This window comes from Pectinophora gossypiella, chromosome 3 (assembly GCF_024362695.1).
Source record: "Pectinophora gossypiella chromosome 3, ilPecGoss1.1, whole genome shotgun sequence".
Taxonomy (NCBI): Eukaryota; Metazoa; Arthropoda; class Insecta; order Lepidoptera; family Gelechiidae; genus Pectinophora; species Pectinophora gossypiella.
The window spans coordinates 14,117,861-14,141,792 of record NC_065406.1 but is presented as its reverse complement, the minus strand read 5'-3'; the positions used below and the strand labels follow the sequence as shown (position 1 = coordinate 14,141,792).

The 23,932-nt window shown below is 39.9% G+C and overlaps 1 protein-coding gene across 2 annotated transcripts in view; it reads left to right on the top strand.

The window, feature by feature from the left end:
* Positions 1-23,932, top strand: part of LOC126382062 (adenylyl cyclase 78C) — a 212,406-nt gene that overhangs the window by 123,546 nt on the left and 64,928 nt on the right. For both annotated transcript variants that reach the window (XM_050031755.1, XM_050031754.1), the window contains one exon: positions 3,954-4,007. In XM_050031755.1, coding sequence (XP_049887712.1) covers positions 3,983-4,007 — 25 coding nt within the window. In that variant the 5' untranslated portion in view covers positions 3,954-3,982. The remainder of the gene's footprint in view (positions 1-3,953; positions 4,008-23,932) is intronic.

Sequence of the window (23,932 nt, the reverse complement as noted above, 5' to 3'; positions counted from 1 at the left end):
ATAAAAAATAATTACCCACGTCCAATGTTTTTAATTTACTATGCAAGGAAATTTTGAACTTTTAGTAAAAGATTTACTTACAGTTTTAATTATTTTTATATATTCAAATTCAAATATATCTTTATTTAGTAGGTAACATAGTTACACTTTGAATCGTCAATTTTACATAACGAACGTCTCATCCGCCTAAAACTACTGCAGCTTCTCACAACCTGTATAGCCGGGGAAAAGAAGCTGCAAGAAAAACCTCGGCACAGGGCCCTAGACGTTCTTTAAAAAAATAAAAATAAACATAAAACATAAAATATTGGTATACAATTGAGTAATTTAGCTGCCTAATATCGGTTCTCAGACAGTTAATCCCATGCATTCATATCTTCTAAATAATCACTAACTTTATAATAACCTTTTTTTTAAGTTTTTGTTTATTATATAATTATGTGACAAGTAATGGTAATTGAATACATTAGTCAGAAAGTAATTCACTTAATTTTCAATAATAAAATTTACGTCCTTGAAATGTTGGAGATACTAATTTAATGGTAACACTTACGTCATCAATGGGCTAGCAATGGCGGCTTGTCATAGGACTGAGCATACCTGGTTTTCTTATACCATGGCTACATCAATTGGTCTGCGCGCCGCTACGAGATCACAGCGACGATCTTGGCGAAACAGTTGACAACGAGCTATTCTCTTATTTTCCAAGTTACTTATCAATAATTACCAGATTTTAGTCTTCAGTCTGTGCCTGTTCATAATGACAATAGGTAAATAATACATAGGTTGTTTAAGTTCATAAATCTTTTGCCAGTTCTTTCTATGTTTTATTTTTTATTATTATAGCCTTTCAATGGTTTTTTATAAGTCAGGGACCTTTGGCGGCTCAATAGTAACCATGTCACTAGCGTTGATGAGGTTAGTACTCCACCTCACAACCCACGCGACAGAAGAAGAATGGTTTTTATACTTTAAGCCTAGCTTTGTATCGAAGTCTTTGATAAGAGTAGAAACGAATGTGGTGTGTCAGGATCGTAGTAAATGGAATTCCGTGGTTTCTGCCTACCCCAAAAGGCAATAGGCGTGGTCTTATGTGTGTAAACAGTTTATATATACGTACTTTCAATCAACCAGAGGAGGCATGGAGAAGACTCCACTATAAACGGTAAAGAAAACTAAATAACATAAGTAAATATTTAAGTTTCATGTCCTTTGGCAAATTATGCTTTTTTTTTACTTATTGTCGATTTGCCGCAGATGGCATTAACTACTTGGCCGGACAAAAAGGGAGTGCTGAGGGCTTTCACCAGGTATGCAAACTATGCGCCAACCTACATGTACCCCATTTTTTACGGTTTCCCAAGATACAGGTTCCGCCTCGTTTGGGAAGTTCATTTGGTCATATTTATAATGTACGGTGTACCCACCCTATTTCATGTGCTTTCATTATTGTATTATTAACGGCCTCCGTGGTCCAGTGGTTAAGCGTTGGGCTCACGATCCGGAGGACCCGGGTCCGAATCCCGGTGGGGACACAAAAATCACTTTGTGATCCCTAGGTAAGGATATTCCAGGCTGATCACCTGATTGTCCAAAAACTAAGATGGTCCGTGCTTCGGAAGGCACGTTAAGCCGCTGGCCCCGGTTACTACTTACTGATGTAAGTAAGTAGTCGTTACATGAGCCATGTCAGGGGCCTTTGGCGGCTCAATAGTAACCCTGACACCAGTGTTGATGAGGTTGGTACTTCACCTCGCAACCCGCACGATAGAAGAAGAAGAAGAAGATTGTATTATTTCTGATAATAAACACATTTTTCATTTTCAAATATAACGTTAAAAATAAAGTTTTTACAAAAGCTAATCTGTAGTAATTTCATTTGAATCAATAATTAAGAGGAATTATTTATATCAATAAATTACGAACAATAAGTACATAACAAACACCTAACTCCCCTGTGTTATTTTAAATATTCACAACGCTAAGCTTACAGAAGCGAAATATTCATTTCTTCAAACTCCGCAAGCTTAGAAAATGAAATTATTTATTTAAAAAGACTTTGTTCTTTCATTCAAAGAAGAAACCTTGTCTCGACTGTAAGCTGCTAGCAATTTAATTCTAAGTTGGAAGCAGAACAGTTTTGCTATACTTACATGACTTACTTAGACAAGAAACAGTATCTTGGTATTATAACCTTAATATTTTACACGATATTATGAAGATACTGAAGCTACAAGGATGGAAGGTACATGCTTACAGTTACTTCCTAGGGCGCTTACAGACAAACTACGATGGTGTCGACGACGCCCGCCGTCGACCGTCAACGCGGCATGACGACTATGTCATCGACCGTCGCCGCGGCAGTCGACTAGTCTATATTTTTTTTTATATTTTTAGACGGTTGTTTTAGATTCGTGCCTAAAATTTACGTGTGTTCCATAAATTGTATGCCTGTCGATTACCCGTCCCTTTCCTTTTCGGCGTATATGAAAATGACAGGTATAACTTAAAATAAAATTAGATGGCGTGTACTGGAATTAGCACCATTTTTCAAACTATAAGGCGTATGGAGTCGATTCAGAATTTTCACAGAAGGTTCTGGATAGCCTAAGAGATCTTACGAGCATTGGTATAATGGTTTCACGCTCGTCCCGGCTTGTTTAGCCGAAACGAGCTCGGAAGGGACTGTCTAGGAGCCTCCAGTCTAGGAGCTGCCAGGTTCCAGTCCCGTCCGAGTCAGATAAGAAATCAAAAAATCAGAATCATTTATTCAACGTAATTATCATGGATAAACTTGTTGAAGGTCAATGTAACATTTTTGAATTTACGTCATTTCGCAAGGTGTTATGGCTGAGGAGAAGAAATGACAAGAAACTGCAACAGCAACACATCTTTTAAAAACCAATGAGGATATACATTACAAGTTATTTAATAACTAGAGGAACACATTCAATACCAGACATTTTTATCATTTAGGTAGTCATTAATCTTATAATAAGATTTTTTTCCATTCAAATTTTCTCTTTGTGAGTTTCCCTAAGCAAGGGGAAGTGCTATAAAAACAAAAATCATTTAACAAAGTGTTTAAAAATCAACTTATGCTACTTAAAAGTTACCCAAGATAAGTTAATCGGATAGAACTGTACATTCTTATAGGTATGAGCAGACTTTTAGCTACACGCCGGAATCGCGCGCCGCGTTTTGCTTACGTAAAGTACTTACAGAATTTTAAAGGAAACAATAGGCTACTAGACAAGCTACTCAACTGAGATACTTTTTACGAAACGTCAAAACGAAAGTTTTCTTTGGAGTTTGTATGGAAATACTGCCCTAAGACGTCATCAATCAAAGCGGTCGAACGTCATACTCGTTGTTAATTAATTAATTCATAAATAAAATTCGAAAATAAGTGGAAAAGTATAATGAGATTGATTTCTATTTTTAGATAACCTTTTTGTAATTTATCTTTGACCCAGACAAATACCCTATAGTTATACAACGTTAATTAATAATTAATTGCACATAGGCATTACAAGCTGGACTATTAATGAGTGTAATTAATGCATTAATTACGCTGGTACGTGAGTCTGTCATCAATGTTTCTCAATGACAGTTACATTACATCTGTCTCTCTTATTGTTAATTGATTTAATTATAACAGGCGATAGAAACTACAGATTTTTATTTAAATTGTATATTCACATTAAACTGAAGATTTGACAGGTCCAGTTTTTCACAGAAGCGACTGTATACGCGATGGAGCCTGATTGAGGGTAGGCCTGTGCCCAATAGTGAGACATAAAAAATTCAAAAAATAACGAAACTGTATCGCTGAGGGAAAGACGTGGCCAGAAAATCTCCCAGCACAGGGCCCTACACTCCTACTGTTTCATGTTTTCCTTTCTTTTATTTTATGGGCATAATTCTTATTATATTATTATCTCGTCTTTCAGGTATATAAGGAGGGAGACGCGGCCTCATCATGACGTCTCCTGATATCAGACAAGGTTAGTCAGTTGGACATACAAAAAAGGATCTGTTAAACTACACAAGTCGATGAACCAAGGCGATTTGGACCCTGCCGAGTGAGACACGAACGTCGTGTTCTGTAAATATGCGTTAATAGTGTATATAGATTGTATAAAGTACACCAAATTACTTAAATAGTATTAAAGTGTACATACACGAATGTCAGGGTATGACGACACGTGCACCAGTAGGCTCAACATGGTAACCGCGCCGCGCGCGGCGCGAATTATATCGAGGCCTTCGACCAATAGCCGTTAGCCGTCCATAGCATTCGTATGGTTTATCGGTCGAAGCGCTCAATATAATTCGCGCAGCGCGCGACGCGTTTGTCATGCAGACCCGGCAGGACTGGTTGTTACCCCTGGTTAATGATCACCTAAATGATAAAAATGCCTGGTATTTAAGAAGTGTTCCTGTAGTTACTAAATAACTTGTAATGTGTACCTACACTGATTAAAAAGATGTGTTGCTGCAGCAGTTAATAGGGGTTAAAAAGGCGTCCATGATTTAATTTATTTCACGTGCGTCCCCGTTCATAAAATCTGCGAGATTGTATTTTGGCGTTGAATAGATTCTTTAAGAAAGTACTTAGAACGTGATGTCTCATAATTTGGAAATTGTATAGCTATAGCTACACAGACTTTTTTTTTATTCAGATAACCAACAGCTTATAAAAACAGAACATTGATTTAAAGTACCAGTAGTTATACCTACATTGATTTAAAAGATGTGTTGCTGTTGCAGTTTCTTTCCATTTCTTCTCCTCAGCCATAACACCTTGCGAAATGATGTAGATTCAGAAATGTTAAATTGAACATCAACAAGTTTATCTATGATACTTACTCGTAATTACGTTGAATAAATGATTCTGATTCCCCAAAAGATAGAAAGGGACACATTTTCACTTATGATATGACTCACACAATATGTAAAAATTTATTACAAGAGGCTATTTAATCCGGGCTTCTTGTATAATACCACCGTTTGCGTCTCACGACGGCTTCCATATTCATGGTCGGGTAATTCAGTTGTGTATGACGGCGTAACCAAGTTACTGACTAATCTGACGAGGTATTTACACACCATTTACAAGGCTTTTAAGGAAAGTGACGTAACAGCGAAAGTGCAAGGATTACATTAGTCTCGTAGACCTCGAGGGCGGATTCCGTAGTTTTTAAAGTCACTTTTTCATTGAATTATGATTAACGGTCTCTGTGGCCCAGTGGTTGAGCGTTGAGCTCACGATCCGGAGGTCCCGGGTTCGAATCCCGGTCCTACCCATTAACTGGGGATCACATGATTTTTGTGATATGTCCCCACCGGGATTCGAACCCGGGACTTCCGGATCGTGAGCCCAACTGTCACCCACTGTACTACAGAGACCGTTATTATATATTTATCAGGCAAGATTGTCGCTTATTTGACATAGGTTTGTCCCTTGGCGTGTTATTAGCATCGTCTGTGGGTTTTAAACCTTCGCCGTACTCTGGGTAGATCGTATTCAACTGAAGGGTCCATTGGCAAAGATACAATCATTTTAATAATAATGTTATTAAATTGTTTTAGACCAAAGAGTATTTTTTTATTACATTATGTTTCATTCCTATTTCCGAATGAGTAAATATTACATAACATGTAAACACAATTCCTTTCAAATACGACCTCACTATTTAGGTAGTAACTTCAAACACAACTTGTACATTACAGAGTACATTACAGTACATTTACTGTGATGTACGTACTGACATAAGATACATTTTAGACGACAATAGATGTAGATAGATAGAGTACTTATTTATTTACTTACCTGTAACCATAGAATAAGGAATAAGGAACTACGTATACGAGGAGCTCGGTGGCGTAGCGGTAAACGCTAGGTCTGCGATTGTTGAAGTGAAGCAACTTGCGCACAGGCCGGTCATAGGATGGGTGACCACAAAAAAAATCATCTCGACCTCCTCCGTGCTTCGGGAGGCACGTTAAGCCGTTAATAACCACCAATCCGCACTGGGACCGCGTGATGGTTTAAGGCCCGTTCTCCCTATCCGTCCATAGGGAAGGCCCGTGCCCCAGCAGTGGGGACGTTAATGGGGTGGTGATGATGATGATGACTACGTATAGAACGGCAATCGTCCCTTCGCTCCTCACCAGCGTCGGAGACGGTTTACCTCAACTCGGACATAGTTTAGTCTTCAATTGTATGGCGTTAGAGGTCACACACACAGATGCGCGTGTACGATAATGTAATGGCAACAAAAACACAGGCAAAAAGAGATTTCAGCTCAGCTTAAATCGTAATCGTATGGTGTCACTAACACCCTATATATCATGTTTTCCCATACAGACCTCCAAGCAAGGAGTCATGAATATGCAAATAAGTTAAATCGGTAGCATTAGGAGGTACAACGGCGGATTATTGAAATACTCGTATGTTTAGTCGGGTAGTATCTGTCTAGGCTTAATACACGCCTTTCAAATAATTTTAGTATAATTTCAACGTAATTTATGCTTTCGGAGGGTTTGATGTAAATAGGCCATAATGTATTTAGTAGATATTAATACATGTACGTGTAATACATTAATATGTAATGAAATTGAATTATATCCTGAAAACATCGTACGCGCCTTTTTAAAATATGTGGTGTCTTTACCCGGATTACAATTAATGAGGAATTTTCCAGGCGACGTTCCCCAATAGAAATGCAGATGGCGCTGTTCAGGTTTGCCTTCTTTCAACCTTCTAATTTCATGTACATAATCCTTCTTTTGTCTTTGGTTTTAGTTTTAAATGATGACCCTTGTTACTACACCCGGGCACAACACATCTTCCACCCATTATTATTCTGATCAAAATAAAGAGAAGCAATATAGGTAGCAACACAATTCTAATAATAATGTGATCCAAATGTCAAGCAATAGTTACTTTTATATAATTATGCTTCTGCCATTACATTGTATTTTTGAATAATTATGTACCCGAGTAATGAGAAAATAGGTGTGTATTATCTCGTTAAACCTCAACAGCGCCATCTATATTATTTTTGGGTAACGTAGCCTGCGGGCTTAGCACCGTAAGCACGCGACTCTTTCTCACCACCGCGACATAGATCGTCTGTCTCTTTCTGTACAGTACTGTGTGAGAGTGACGGGTGACGTATGTTGAGGCGAGAAAGAGTCGCGCGCTTACGGTGCTAAGCCCGCTGGAAAGTAATCATTGAGAAAAATCGAGGTTTTTTGATTAAAATAACGTCATGATGTGATTTCTCAAAAAAGGCTCTTAAGTGGTTTTTTTCATGGTATAAGCAAACCAGGTATGCTCAAAAGTGTCATATATTAGTCAGTCATTCACTTAATTTTCAATAATAAAATTTACCTCCTTGGAATGTTGGAGATACCAATTTAATGGTAACACTTACGTCATCAATGGGCTAGCAATTGCGGTTTGTCATAGTATTGAGCATACTTGGCTTTCTTATACTTACCATGGTTTTCTTTATAAAATGACGTCATAGACGTTCTTTAGTAATGAAGGCAAGCGCTAAGAAGTTTTTTTTTTGGGTATAACCCCAAGGAGATGAAAGGCGTTCCACGGGATGAATTCGTAGGCAACAGTACAAGTTATTATAATTTATAATATCTTATAAATAAAGCAATTCCATCTAACAGACATTAGGCATTGGAGTTTCTCAATATTCCTAAATGAGTTTACTGGAAATTTCTTACACGCGTTGAATAATATTAAGTACATATTAGGTTTGCCTTTGGTTTTGGTTTCACACAAGACCATTAAGCCCCAGGGAGACAGAATCATCTTCTCCGCCCTCTGTTGGGGCAATTCTTACTTTAGTAGACCGCAGTGAGATGGTGGCTGAGTTCGCATAGGGACCCAGACCGGACGGGTTATAACGTAGAACCCTTAGCTAGGGATACGGATGAAGACCTCAACGGTTGCAGAGGCGGAGATGGGAGCCATCGGTACGGCAATGCAGGAGGGAAGAGGCGAGTCACAGAGACTATAACCTAGAACTTGACAGAAGGCCCCAGTAACTGTCAGTACTATTCAGAGGTGGAGGACAGGAGTCCTAGTACGGCTTTGAAATTTACTACTCTGGGCGCCGTCCCACTCGCGTCAGACAGAGTACTGCGGGGCGGAAGGCAAGAGGCCCTAATTTTCCCTAAAAAGTGGCTCTTAAATTAGTGATGAACCTATTAGGTAGCTTTTCGCTCGCTACATCGTGCGCGTTGACTTCGATCATTGCCAACTAAGGTTGTCCATAGAAAGTACACATATCTTATGACAATACGGTGACTAAATTCCATACTAATATTATAAATGCGAAAGTGTATGTGTGTCTGTCTGTCTGCTTGTTTGTTCGGCAAAACGGACGAAACGAATTATATAGTATATCCATACTAACTTTATACCTACAAGTTTGTTGCTATGTCAGTGATTACAGTAGACGGTAGGTACGTCATTCTGGTCGCTGTAAATTACTCTCAAGTAAACAATATTTACTTCGTCTACTCCACTTTCATGCTCGGGACAAACATCGTCCGACTGAATATAAGACATATAAGGTGCATAAGTCCCATCAGTTTCTTACAAAATAATAAATTAACTCGGAATTATTGGATGATCAGTCGGAATGCTAACTTACTGATGTAAGTACGTAGTCGCTACATGAGCCATGTCAGGGGCCTTTGGCGGCTCAATGATAACCCTGACACCAGGATTGATGAGGTCGGTTATCCTATACGATAGCAAAATCAAAAATATCTTTATTCAATAGGTAACATAGTTACACTTTCAATCGTATTTTTTTACATAACGAACGTCTCATCCGCCTAAAACTACTGCAGCTTCTCACAACCTCGGGGAATAAAGCTGCAAGAAAAACCTCGGAAAAGGCCCTAGAAATTCTTTTTCAAAATAAACATAAACTATTGTTATACAAGTTAGTAATATGGCTGTCTAATAACAGTTCCCAAACAGTTAATTCCATACATTCATATCTTCTAGAGTCTCTCAGACGACGCCCTGAGCCGAGGTTCGCGCCCAACTGGGCACCCTCAGGCCTGTTGTCTTAAACGTTGTACTGGGTGAGACTCTTCAGCGCTCCCCATTTATCCGGCCAAGTAGTTAATGCCATCTGCGGCAAATCTACAATAAGTCACGTCAAAAAAATAATATATATATATCTTTTAGATAATCACTAATCTTATAACGAGAAGAAGATTGGTTGTTTTTATATAAGAGTGTCTAGTAGTCACACTAACAGCCTCCGTGGTTTAGTGGTTAGAGCGTTAGGCTCACAATCTGGAGGTCCGAGTTCGATTCCCGATGGGGACATTGTAGAAATCCCTTTGTGAGACTGTCCTTTGTTTGGTAAGGACTTTTCAGGCTTGAATCACCTGATTGTCCGAAAAAGTAAGATGATTCCGTGCTTCGGAGGGCACGTTAAGCCGTTGGTCCCGGTTATTAGCCGTAAAAACACCTCCACCAACCCGCAGTGGGGCAGCGTGGTGGAGTATGCTCCATACTGTTGATTGAGGGGAGGCCTGTGCCCAGTAGTGGGACGAATATGGGCAGTTTATTATGTATGTCTAGTAGTTGGTTAGTTTATACCGACTCTCAAGTGGATGGCGTCACCGCAAATAACACCCTTGTTATTCCGTATGCTCGCCACTCTCCTGTAATCGAATTGGTGTCCGATTCACCTTCACCACGCGACTACTTACTCGAAAACATTATTCGGATATACCTACGTCGAAAACATTATTCGGATATACGTTGTTAGACTTGATTGTTGTAAAAAATACCCCCACCAACCCACAGTGGTTTAGCGTGGTGGAATATGCTCTATACCTCCGGTTGATTGAGTAGAGGCTTGTGCCAAGCAGTGGGACTTATTAAACTGCTCTTTAGTGGTTTTAGTGGTTTGTCCCCACCGGGATTCGAACCCGGGAATTCGAATGTAAGCTCCGTTTGCAAAAATAAAATTCGGATGTAATTTTTGTTAACTAAACCTCGCAATAAACAAGCTAGTTTCAATCCAGGTAAAAAATGGTTTCAAGATTTAAATGAATCGAAATAAATCGTGGTTTTGTATAAGACAATCACATCAGAATATCGTCTCCCTAGCATTATCCCGTTTTTCACAGGGTCCGCTTACCTAACCTGAAGATTTGACAGGTCCGGTTTTTTACAGAAGCCTGTCTGACCTTCCAACTCGCGAAGGGAAAACCAAGCCAATACAGACCTCCGAAAATGTATTTCTCTGGAACGTTGATTTCCTCACGACGTTTTCCTTCATATCTGAGTACGTGATAATCATTTACGATCCAAACGTGAATTCGAAAACAAATTCGACAATCACTCTTTTAGGCCTGTGCTAGATTCGAACATGCGACCTCAAAGTGAGAGGCGAGCGTTCTACCAACTGGGCTACCACGGCTATCACATCAGAATATGCTTTTTCAAAAAGGCGCTTGTAATAAATACGATATAATAAATTACGATAAATACGATTATAATAAATATTCCACAGAACATAAATTACTGTCTGCAAATTTCCTATCGCACAATTGTTTACACTGAGAAGTCAAACATAAACAAGAAACGGTAGACGATTACGAATAAAGAACCCATTCGAATGAGTCTTGAGTGAACTCATTCATTCATAATCACAGCGTGGATCCAGGCCCGAACAAACAGAAGGTCAGATTACAACGGAGTTTATACAAGTATACATTCTACAATTACCATAGACGATGTTGATTAGAATGAAGGACTTTGCAGGACTTTACGTTCCCTAAAACAAACATAGATGGCGCTGTACGGTCACGAGCATTAATATGTATACACTTTGGTACCATGTCACATTAACTTTTTTGACAAATTGAATTGTAGGTCTCACTAAATGTCAAATAAGTTAGTGCGACAGAGTCCTAAAGTGGGTACATTATATTGCTCATGACTGTACAGAATTTTCTTCGATCCTTCTAATTTATATAACAGACGTTTTGCATCTTTTATCTTTGTTTTTGGGTATAATTGATGACCCTTGTTATCACCCAGGCACAACACATCTTCCATCCATTATTATTCTGATCCAAATATCAAGCAAAAAATATTTTTCTATACTATATATATATATATATATATATATATATATATGAGACATGAATATGGTGCGTGCTGCGATAGATGACTGGCCGCGGCGTTTGAGGGAAGTTATTAAAAACAAGGGAGGTCATTTCGAATAATTTTAAGTTATTTTCATTTCTTAATAAATATACTTTAAATTGATATATAAATTTTTATAAACTTATTGGTACTTTTTATTTTATCACTATTTTCATATATGACAGAACTTTGGGACCGACTACGTATAATTTCACCATGCTCCTCCATGCAAAGGAGCGTGGTAAAAATGCTGCACCGACAAGAGCGTGGCTCTTAAAATGATGATGATGATATGTATACACCAGCAATGAGAAAATAGTTTATTATCACGTTAAATCTGTACAACGCCATCTATATTGTTTTTGGGAACGTAGCCTGAAAAGTCCCTCATTGAGAGTGAATAAAATCTAAATTTAAAAAATAAACCGACGTCAAAATCTGACAAATAAAAAGTAAGGAATAAGAATATTTTGTTGAATACTTGTTCCTCAATCGGCCTCAGTCAGTTACTTTTTACATGGAATTTATTTTAATGCCATACATTCCTTGACCAGTACGCGTCAACCATCACACATTCTGACATCCTGGGCGCGGTAATTTCATAATCACGTGCACACCTTGTTTATAGTTACAAATGCGAGTTGGTCATTATATATATTTTTTTTTTCTTTTATTAAATAAAAATAACAACCTTAATCTAATACAATTTACTGTCCACCAAAATGGAGGGCCATTTGAACGTGGACTAGCCATCATCACTGGCGTGACGTACAAAGAAGTATTATTATCCAAGATCGACAATTAGTTGAGTGTAGGTACGCAGCGTGAGCACATCTCGTCACACACACACACACCGATGTAACTTACAATAACCTATTATGCGTTATACAATTCAAACTTGCAAGCGGGTATTAGGTTGAGGAATCGTCGTGCTTAATATTGCGATTAATATTTTTACACTTTAGTACCATAACATAACATAAGCAGCCTGTATATGTCCCACTGCTGGGCACAGACCTCCCCTCAATCAACCGGAGGGGGTATAGAGCATACTCCACCACGCTGATGCATAGCGGGTTGATAAGCTTGCCTGTACTATCTGTTTTCTTTGTATGTTTCTTGTGTCTGTTTTTTTGTGTACAAATAAATAAATAAATAAATAGAAGTGTTTTACGGCTAATAGTCGGGACCAACGGGATAAGTACCATGTCACATTACCTTTTTGACAACTTGTCTGTAACTGTCATCATCATCAATTTAAGAGCCACGCTCTTGTCGGTGTAGCATTTTCCATTCCAGTCTATCAAAGGCCAATTCCTTGACTTCCCTATAAGACACGACGTTAACCTTTTCTTCAATCTGTTCCATGTAAGCTCTTCTTGGTCTTCCCCTTCCTCTCTTTCCTTCTAGCTTTCCTTCTATGATGTTTTTTGTTTTTCTGTAACTGTAAGTCTCATTAAATGTCAAAATATTAATGCGACAGGGTTCTAAAGTAGAAAAATATTGCTCACAAGTATAACTGTAAAGCAAGTTTATTTTTATCCCGAGTACTTATTAACAGTGTGCCGATCACTATATTTTTCAAACAACACTATAAGTTTTCTTACTTATTATACCTATATCAAGTTTCGCCTTTGCCCAGCAGTCGGATCATACAGGCTAATATATATATATATATATATATATATATTAAGTTTAATTGTGCTGACAAAGTTAAAATACTTATTTTTTTAATATCTTATTTATTTTAATATTGCCCAGAAGAACACACACACACACACACACACTTGCGTATCTCGAAGGTTCCTGTCAGTTTTTCCCTTATTTAATTTCTTTTTTTATTTCTGTTTTTTTTTGATATATTTTTTGGATTATATAATTATACATTTCTCTAATATTTGTAGCTACCTAGTAACACATTAGAATATATTAAATAATTACCAAGGGTTGGGGCCTGGTGACCTGTAGTACAAGGGAAATCCTTTTACAAGCACCAGCTCCCTTAAAATACACTTGTATCACAATGTTAGCCAACTAAGAAAAATTTTTTTTTTGTTTTGTTTTGTGTTTTAAGTGGAGAAATAAACATTTTTATTATTATTATTATTATTTTTTAAGTGACGTATTGAATCCCAATTTGTTAGTCGCCGGAATGGCTCGCTTTTGCAGAACAAATGCTTTTGGCATCTGCAGCATGACCCCGTAAGATACCGTACGACATTAGGCTGTGCGAGTATGCAAAAGGTCAGCAAAGTCACTCGCTTTCATAATAAAAACTTCTTATTCATCCGAAGTATGTATATGTCGTGGCCAGATCTTAGAATTGATCATTTCATGATATAGCCAACTTAAGTTGACCATATCGTTGAAACGTCGCAAAGCTCATTAATGTAGGCGGTGTCCATGCTATGTGGTGTACTTAATAAAAATGCGAATAATCAATTAATTTCTTTAGTTCAAAATTATTTACCTAATCAATAATATTGATATGGAAAATTGTACAATTACATTGATTTATCGATTATAATATCAATCAAGTTCTAAATATGTATAATCGACACCAGCGCCACTACCGGTAGATAATGTAACTAATTTTACCATAATAATTATAATCGCCAACGTTTGGCCATATCATTACATGCATTTAGTTGCTCATCTCGTTAAACGTTGTGTTCATTGATCTGGCCAAACTATATCATGATGTGGCCAACAAGTGATAGTCTATTTCATGAAATATGACCATTTTATGAAATGATCGAGCACATCATGAAGTGATCAATAAATTCTAAGATCTGGCCACGACATATACATACATCACGCATGTTTAATTTAGCACAATGGCTATAAAGGCGCGTTAATACGCGGTTTTTTATACTTTACGATATACCAGGATGGCTTTTATAGAGTAAACGGACAAACATCGTAAATATATCAGAGGCAGTGTGCCAATATTATTTCGGTCCCGTACCGGTATAATGGCAAAACTTATTATGTACGCCTATAAACCATAAACCGTGTCGAGAGCGGTCAATGGAGAAGTCGGTGGAAGTCTCTAAAGAAAATTGGAGGAACGATTAATTGATTATTGGGGAATTTGAATAATTGTCATTTTTGGTAACCCTACGCTACGTTTGTTTACCTGGCTAAACTTAAATAGCTCTCCGCGTTTTTTTTTTTTTTGACGTGGCTTTTATTGTAGACTTGCAGCAAATGGTATTAACTACTTGGCCGGGATATGTCCGTAACGAACAGCAGGTAACACGTAATATTTACGAGATATTCTATTCTGCGCTTTTTCAGATACTTAATCACTTTGTGTAACTTTGACATTTACCCCAGTCACTAAAAAGTTTGTGACGCCTCTCTTTTTCTCTCTTCCTTTTTATCAGTTCCCTAAATGAGACAGATTCGGAAAAAGCTTTAATTGGATTTTGGCCCATTTGTACGTGTAACTTTTAGGATATTGATAAACGGAAAATGTTTGTAACCTAAATCACTGACAGAGCAGACAGCAGGAATGGATAGCCAATTCAGAATACACGATAGTAGAAGATTCATCATCATCAGCCCATTAACGTCCCCACTGCTGGGGCACGGGCCTTTCCTACGGATGGATAGGGAGATCGGGCCTTAAACCATCACGCGGGCCCAGTGCGGATTGATGGTTATTAACGACTGCTAATGCAGCCGGGACCAACGGCTTAACGTGCCTTCCGAAGCACAGAGGAGCTCGAGATGAAAACTTTTTTTTTTGGTCACCCATCCTATGACCGGCCTTTGCGAAAGTTGCTTAACGTCAACAATCGCAGACCGAGCGCGTTTACCGCTGCGCCACCGAGCTCCTCAGTAGAAGATTATGTTAGCCATAAACTGACTTTATTAACGATGATTTAATGTACTTACTGAAGGCAAATCTTTTTTTGTTCTCCAAAACGGACTTTTCATTCCACACTATTTTCCCATTTGTCTAAGAGGAATTGTCTTCACTACAACTCTAAGTTAATCTAAATCTTATACAGCTAAAGGTTGAATAACGAGTAAACGAACAAAGAACTAAGCTAAAAACTGAAATACACTTTTTAAAGGAGCAGATTTCCATATCAAAGGCCGAAGAATTTTGCATCGTTGCTTTGTCTCGATTTTCTCCCAACTAATTTGAATTCGATTCTCTCTTCTATAAAAACATAACTTTTTGCAGATGTTTTGCTGTTAGTAAAAATATTGCGATTTCAATTTCAATTGTGAAAATATTTACAGTTTTACAATGTTAGAAACCACAGTGCGCCGCTTCGTTGCGTCACCGCCACGACGTCGCAACGCATCGTGTATCATGTCGTTAGTCGATTTGTCATTCATCATAGTGGGCCGTCATCTATCCAGCTTTAGATTTTGGCCTCCGCTTCTCCACTTCCGGCAGTCTGCTCTGCGGTGCGTCCTTTGCATCCAATCCTGTGTAATCTCCAGATGTCATCGACCCGTCATCTTGGAGGTCTGCCTTTTCCCCGCGTGTTCGGGAGTTCAGTGGCTACCATTCTAGCGATATCTCCCTACTCGAAATTATATAAGCTTGTTACATTCACTGAAAGCAGATTATGATTCTTCCGCGACAAACGCTCATTCACAACTGTCGCGGCGTTTCCGCGAGATGTACATATTGTAATATAGCAATACTGATTAGTCTATGGTAAGTTGTCTCTGATATCGTTATCTAGTTGCTATGGTTACCTAACTGTTTTTCACAAGTTCAAACTTCCCACGTGAAGATGTAATTTTGAGATGTGAAATTAATATGTGTTGAAAGAGGGAGTCCAGATATGTATTGAAAGCTACTTACCTTAGAATAGTTTCTTAGTAGTTTATTACTCCATGGTTCTTATTGGTGCTATATCCCTAGATGTTACTTTGTCTAAGAGACATACACTGGAGGTAGATGTATGGATCTGTCGGTGCTTGTATGCAGGACTTATTTGCAATGCTTATTATAAATGTGGTTCACCCAATGTTCATCATTGGGTTTCCCCCGGGGAAGATGACTGTCTCAGGCTGTAACGTGGTATACAGCCAACTTGTATCTCACATATGGTGTTGGTGTTATACAGGTGAGCCTTTGGATCTATTGTAAGTTGTTCAATATGGACTCCATTGCGGTTTCTGTTCGACCGGGTCATGGCATTGTCCGCCGATATTGATATATCAGGTGGAGTGGGTGTTGCCCGAAGCCAGTCTACATTGTGTTAGACATACCACGCTATGTGGTGACCACGAATTGCAAGATAGACAAAGTAACTTATAATTATTGTGTTTCTCAAGATAGACAGAGGTATTTGGTGATTCCATGCAGAAGGAATCATATTATATTTTATGTTAACAGGTGTGGCAGTTCAAATCTCCCGCCTACCCTATTGCACGGCCAATAAGGGACCTTTCCCCCGCCTGCGCGGGGTCGGTCAATTCACAATATGGCGCTCAATAGTTAGACCGGAGTGTTGCTTTTTTTGTATTTTTTATTATTCGTATTGTGTCCTGCTACCTTTGAAATCGTACTTAATTAGTTTAACGTGACTAACATGTGATTGTGATGGTGATTGTTATTATACAGTTGTCGTACTGAACTCGTGTGTGTGATTTACAACGAACACCCCTGTACCTATTACGGTAGTAATCGTTGACAAAATAAGGTGGGATTAGTGCCAGCCAGTACTCGTCTCCATATTGGTGACCCTCAAAGACGACGGATTTGAAGAAGAGAAGTTTTCAATTCAAGTCTCGAACACGTAAAAACTTGTTCATCTCAGCCGCCGAGTTCAGTAAACTTTGGTTCAAATTTCTTCAACCAGTGTTCGACAACGATAGTGCGACATCTAGCGCCGTCAATAAGAACGACTACGATCGAAGTGAAGTACTAAGTGATTCAACTGAGTGATTCAAGTTATCTCACTCACGACTTTGACAGTTGTTGTCAAACTGTCATTCACCTGTACTGCCATCGCTCCGCGGGAACTCCACGCAAGTAGAAGTTATTTCCAAATCGAACTATTTAACAAACATTTAACTATACTGGTGTTCTGCAGTGATTATTATATTAATTGGACATTTAGATTTATAACATTTCAACTAAAACATTTCATTTGCTCACTCACGTCTTGTTTACCATAAAACTCATTAATTCATCATAATTAATAAATATTATAACAATAATAATATCATAATATAATACAGGGCATATTAACGGCCAATAATTATTTTTACCTACCTATTTCTAAATTCTTGTTGGTTTTTTTGCTGTCCTCATATTACTGTTTATATCATATTACTGAGCCATATTATTAGTAAGACAAGCACATATGTATGTTTGTTTCTCTAAATATTTTATTATTGTTTTTAGAATAGGGCTGTACTACTGTGTATGTTCTGCAGGTACTGCTTACGTGTGAATTTTGGTACTATATTTCGGATTTCTGTTTAAACATTTTCCTTGTGTTTTAGTGTACATTTACATTTCACTTACTTTAGTTTCTTTGTCTTTTACAACGGTGTTAATTATTATTACTATTACTCAGTGTTAAATTGTAATATGGAGGAGGAACTAAAAAGTGAGCTTGAGCAGTTGCGTCAGCAATTAGCGGCATTGCAAGCCGCTACTACAACCAACCCCGAGCCTTGTGTGAATGCAGTAACGGCGAAATTACCTGCCTTTTGGGCTGAAAAGCCAGTTTGTTGGTTTGCTCAAGCAGAGACACAATTTGAAAATTGTGGAATTACTCAGGACGCTACCAAGTATGGTCATGTACTCTCTGTCCTGGACTCAAGGATAGTTGATGAGGTGGAAGATATCATATCCAACCCACCTGCCAAGGACAGGTATGAACATCTGAAGACGGAGTTAATACGTCGACTCTCCACTTCAAAGGAACGCAGAATTCGTCAGCTCCTCAGTGAGGAACAGCTGGGTGATAGAAAACCTTCAGTTTTTCTACGGCACCTACGGTCCTTAGCCGGCTCCATGAAGGATGAAGGAATACTCCGCGAACTGTGGATGCGTCGGTTACCCAGCGAAGTTCAGCGTATACTCATCGCTCAGAAAGACCTGCCGCTGGACAAAGTCGCTGAAATAGCAGATGCTATTGCAGACTCACCTGTGGGACACCCTTCAGTCAACGTCTATGCTGCTACTGCTAATACCAGCACCCTTCCTGACCTCACTACGCTGATAAATAGTATGGAGGCACTTACCAAGAAAGTAGATATCCTTTTTAAAGAGCACCAACGTTCCAGATCTCGATCTCGCTCCAACGCCACATCTCGCACCAACTCCACATCTAGGGAAGGCACCAAATTATGTTGGTACCATAAGAAATTCGCTTCTAAAGCCACCAAATGTACGAGCCCATGTGGTTGGAGGTCTCAGGAAAACTCCACAAGCAACTAGTAGTGGCGGAAACTGGTTGCTCTCACACTGGCCGCCGATTGTTTGTGTCTGACCCCGGATCGCGTCATCGATTTTTAATCGATACCGGTTCAGACATATGCTGCTTTCCTCGCCATTTCCTCAAAGGCCGCTATAATGCGACCAATTTTGACGTCCGCGCCGCAAATGGAAGCAGTATCAAGACATACGGCAACCTGGCCCTGCGACTCAATTTAGGTCTTCGACGGGAGTTTCCCTGGAATTTCGTCATCGCTGACGTAGCCACTCCTATCATAGGCTCCGATTTTCTAGCCCACTACGGCTTGCTCCCTGACTGTCGCAATCAACGCCTTATTGACGGTAGAACCAATCTTACAGCGCCTGCATCGGTTGCAAATACCAGCCAAACCAGCGTTAAAACTGTCGCCGTCAACGACGTTAATTCGCAGTTCACCAAGATTCTAACGGAATTCCCCAGCATTACGAGACCCCCTGGCCTACCGAAATCTGTTACACACTCCACGGTTCATCACATCCTCACCACCGATGGTCCCCCCATTTCCAGTCGCCCACGTAGGCTCGCACCCCAGAAACTACTCGCTGCTAAGACTGAGTTCGAAGCTATGGTAAAGAATGCGACTGCGAGACCTTCTAAGAGTCCTTGGTCCTCACCGCTTCATCTAGCGGCCAAAAAAGACTCCACATGGCGACCCTGTGGCGATTACCGCGCATTAAACGCGCGAACTGTGCCGGATCGTTACCCAGTACGACACATTGGGGACGTTGGTCACAACATCGCTGGATCACGCGTCTTTAGCACCATCGACCTTGTAAAGGCCTATAATCAGATTCCTGTTGCGGACGAGGATATTGCGAAGACGGCCATCATAACCCCGTTTGGCCTCTTCGAATTTCCTTTTATGACCTTTGGGCTCCGCAATGCAGGCCAAACTTTTCAGAGGTTCATCGATGAGGTCACTCGGGGTATGAACTTCTGTTTCCCATATGTCGACGACATCCTCGTCTACTCCAGGGATACTGCCCAGCATCAGGAGCACCTACGCATCCTATTCAAGCGCCTACAAGACTTCGGTGTTGTGATCAACTCCTCAAAGTGCGTACTGGGTGCTAAAGAGGTAACCTTCCTGGGCTACCGCATTTCCGCGGAAGGTATTTCCCCACCTTCGGAGAGGATCGAAGCTCTGCAGAGTTTCCCCTTACCGAAGACCGTCGAGGGACTTCGCAGATTTTTAGGAATGGTTAATTTCTATCGCCGCTTCCTTCCCAACGCTGCTGAGCTACAGGCTCCCCTCATCAACGTCCTTACGGCAACTCAAGGAAAAGGAAAAAAGCCGATTCCTTGGTCGACTGATTTAGAGGAAGCCTTTCAAAAATGTAAAGACCATCTTGCCAATGCAACGACACTTGTCCATCCTGCCGCCGGCGCTGATCTCGGTCTCTTCACCGACGCATCGTCCACCCACATCGGGGCTTGCCTGCAACAGCATGCCGACGGCCAGTGGCAACCACTTTCATTTTTTAGTAAAAAGCTGAACGAGAAGCAAACCGGTTGGCCAGCTTATTATCGAGAGCTACTGGCAGTATACGAGAGCGTCCAACACTTTCGTTATATCCTGGAAGTAGAACATGTTACCATCTATACGGATCACAAACCTTTGGTCTACGCTTTCCACCAAAAACGCGAAAAGCTCCCGCCAGTTCAGCTAAACCAACTCTCGTTCATCAGCCAGTTTACCACAGACATTCGTCACATCAAGGGAACCGACAACGTTGTTGCAGACGCTATGTCCCGTGTTGAGTCCATACACCTCGAGGACGACTTCACGCTGCTCTCGGAGGACCAGGAGAACGATGAGGAACTCCACAAGGCACGAACCGACTCGTCACTTAAACTGGAGAAGGTCAAAGTACCTGGTACCGACATCTCCATCTACTGCGACGTGTCCACCAACAAACCCCGGCCTTACCTCACTCCCTCCTTTCGACGAGCTTATTTTAACAAACTGCATAACCTGCATCATCCTGGCGCGCAAGTTTCTACTAAATTAGTAGCTGATCGGTTTGTCTGGCCCGGCATGAATAAAGATTGCCGAACGTGGGCTCGCAATTGCCTCGCGTGCCAACGCTCCAAAGTCACCAGACATACCCAATCTCCCCTCGGACTTTTTTCTAACCCATCGCAGCGTTTTCGACATGTCCATGTGGATATTATTGGACCGCTGCCTCACAGCAAGGGATTCCAATACTGTTTGACCGCTGTTGACAGATTTACGAGGTGGCCGGAAGCCTGGCCTATGGTTACAATGAACGCAGAAGAAGTCGCTGAAACCTTCCATCGGGAATGGATATCCCGCTATGGCGTACCCGCTCTGGTCACCACAGATCAGGGTCGCCAATTCGAATCGGCCCTCTTCCATGCTCTCCTGCAACTCTGCTCCATCAAGCGCGTCCGTACCACGAGTTATCACCCGTGTGCGAACGGCTTGGTAGAAAGAATGCATCGACAACTAAAAGCTGCCTTAATGAGCCATCAAGAATCCTGGCATAGAGCTCTTCCTGTGGTACTTCTCGGCATGCGTGCGGCTCTGAAAGAGGATCTTAATTGCTCTCCAGCCGAGTTAGTGTACGGCGAACCGTTGTGCCTACCCGGCGAGTTTATATCTCACTCTACTGCCTCCGACAACCGCGTGGAAGATACCACTAATTTGGCAGCCCAATTAAGACGTTTCATGTCCCAGCTACGTCCAACACCTACCTCACGTCACGGTCAACGACCTACCTTTGTATCCAAGGACCTGGACACTGCGTCGCACGTTTTTCTTCGAGACGATACCGTACGCCCGTCGTTGAGACCTCCTTACCTTGGCCCTTATAAGGTCATAGCGCGCAAGGATAAAACACTCACCATAGCTACCGGCAACAAAAATGTTGAGGTTAGCTTGGATCGTGTTAAACCCGCATACACCGATGACGTCCTACCATTTACAACACCAAATAGACTCACCTTACCTCCAGTCTCGCCTGCTCCGCCTGCACCTGCCACAGTTGTTCCGGATCTGCCGCTGCCAAGTCCCGCATCTGCACCTACTACTGCAGCAACACCAGCTGCACCGATACCTGTTTCACAGAAGGCACAACTGGCACCGCCTTACACGACACGTCCAGGTCGCAGAGTCCGATTTAAAATCCCGGCTGACATGTAAGCTACTTTTTGGTTCTTCCTTTATACTTACCTTGGGGTTCATTGTCTCCGTAGGGGGGTGGTGTGGCAGTTCAAATCTCCCGCCTACCCTATTGCACGGCCAATAAGGGACCTTTCCCCCGCCTGCGCGGGGTCGGTCAATTCACAATATGGCGCTCAATAGTTAGACCGGAGTGTTGCTTTTTTTGTATTTTTTATTATTCGTATTGTGTCCTGCTACCTTTGAAATCGTACTTAATTAGTTTAACGTGACTAACATGTGATTGTGATGGTGATTGTTATTATACAGTTGTCGTACTGAACTCGTGTGTGTGATTTACAACGAACACCCCTGTACCTATTACGGTAGTAATCGTTGACAAAATAAGGTGGGATTAGTGCCAGCCAGTACTCGTCTCCATACAGGTAACGATATCAGACCGATAAGCGAAGCAGAATCTATGTTAACCTGGCTGAACTGGGAACAGATGAATGAAGATATCATAATCAACGTGAAAGTCTAGTAAGTGCATAATTGTTATCATAACTGTTCTGTCGTCGCGATTAAGCTGTTTACTAGCTTCTTAGGTCACTTTATAGGCGGCGATATTTGGTGGAGATGCTGGGATAGTTTATGTTTAGATATATTGGGTTGAATCCGAAATGAATATGATACAATTATGCACTGACATTACTGAAAACTTTAAATTTTTTATAAAATAATTGAAAGTTGTGACTCATAACGCCATCTGTTGCCAGGTCAAGGAACTAAACAAACTGAATAGTACGTGAACAACTATTTCTTAGCTAACTAGCTAATAAGGTCCGTCCCATGATATGCTTGATGTTAATATTGTTATTAGTATTTTTATACTATGTTTGGAATTAAGTCACACATATATATTTAATTCCAAATATTTGTCAGAAATCAAAATGTACTGGAATAAGCACGGTTTGCGTGAACGTGCGTATTACCAACATGGCGAATGTTCCGCTGAAAGTATGTACGACTATAAATATCTTTATCTCTGAAATAAGTTGGTATTATTAAGAGTAAATATTGTTATTAATTTTAAGCTAATTTAAGTTTAAGATTATTACGTGTTTGTAACGTAAGTAATATTTAAAAAGAAAATATCCATCAGACATTTTCTCGGCTGACCGCAGGTTTACCAACATAAGAGCAATGGCGGACATTTTTATTTTTGTCCTTTGTGGTTTCTATACGGAGGTGTTGGAAGTGAAAAATTCTATAAAATCTGTTAATAATTAGTGTCAACTTATTTAAAGTGATTAATTTTGTGTGTCATACACTGGTGAGTATTATTGTAAATCATTTTATTAGTTTTCGCTTGCTAATTTTGAGATTTTTTACTTTTCTTATATGATAACGAAGTCTTGATACTTACGAACAAAGCTAACTTCATTTGTTTTGAAAAACAATTGAAAGTTTAGGTCGATCTACGTGAAAAGAAATATCTTTTAGTTTGAAGATAATAGTGTAATTTCGATAAGTTGTGTATATTCAATAAGTATGTATTGAATTAGATTTCTAGTTGACTTGATTCCGTTCAGTGTAAACAAGTTATACAGAATCGACTGAAATAATTATGATTTTGCCGGGAATCTTTGTAAGAAAAACGGTCATAGTCTACAATGTTTTACGTTATTATTAACAGGTGAACACCGCAGTTTATTGGAAACTTATAATAAGCGGTTATGAGTGGATAGTCGAATACTGATCCAGCTCGATTGCAGCTGTGGGTACGCGGCAAATATACCTACCTACCTACTGATTGTTACCAAAACGGATATAAGGTATGTGAAACATTGTTTCTAATATGGCAGAAACATCTCGAACGCACACGAAAAGTTAACTTTATGTATGTATCAGTGGGATAGTAATTTTATGACGCTATTCTACATATATTACGTGATGTATTACTAAGAGGGTAGGCAGAGTATGCAGTAAATGTTTTAAAGTAAAATACCTACCAAACTTTAGAATGTATGTAAATGTATGGATTAATTCATGTTAAGGGGAAGTTATTAGCAAATACTTCTTATTAATACTTTAATCTTATCTACTGATAAGAGTACTTTAAAG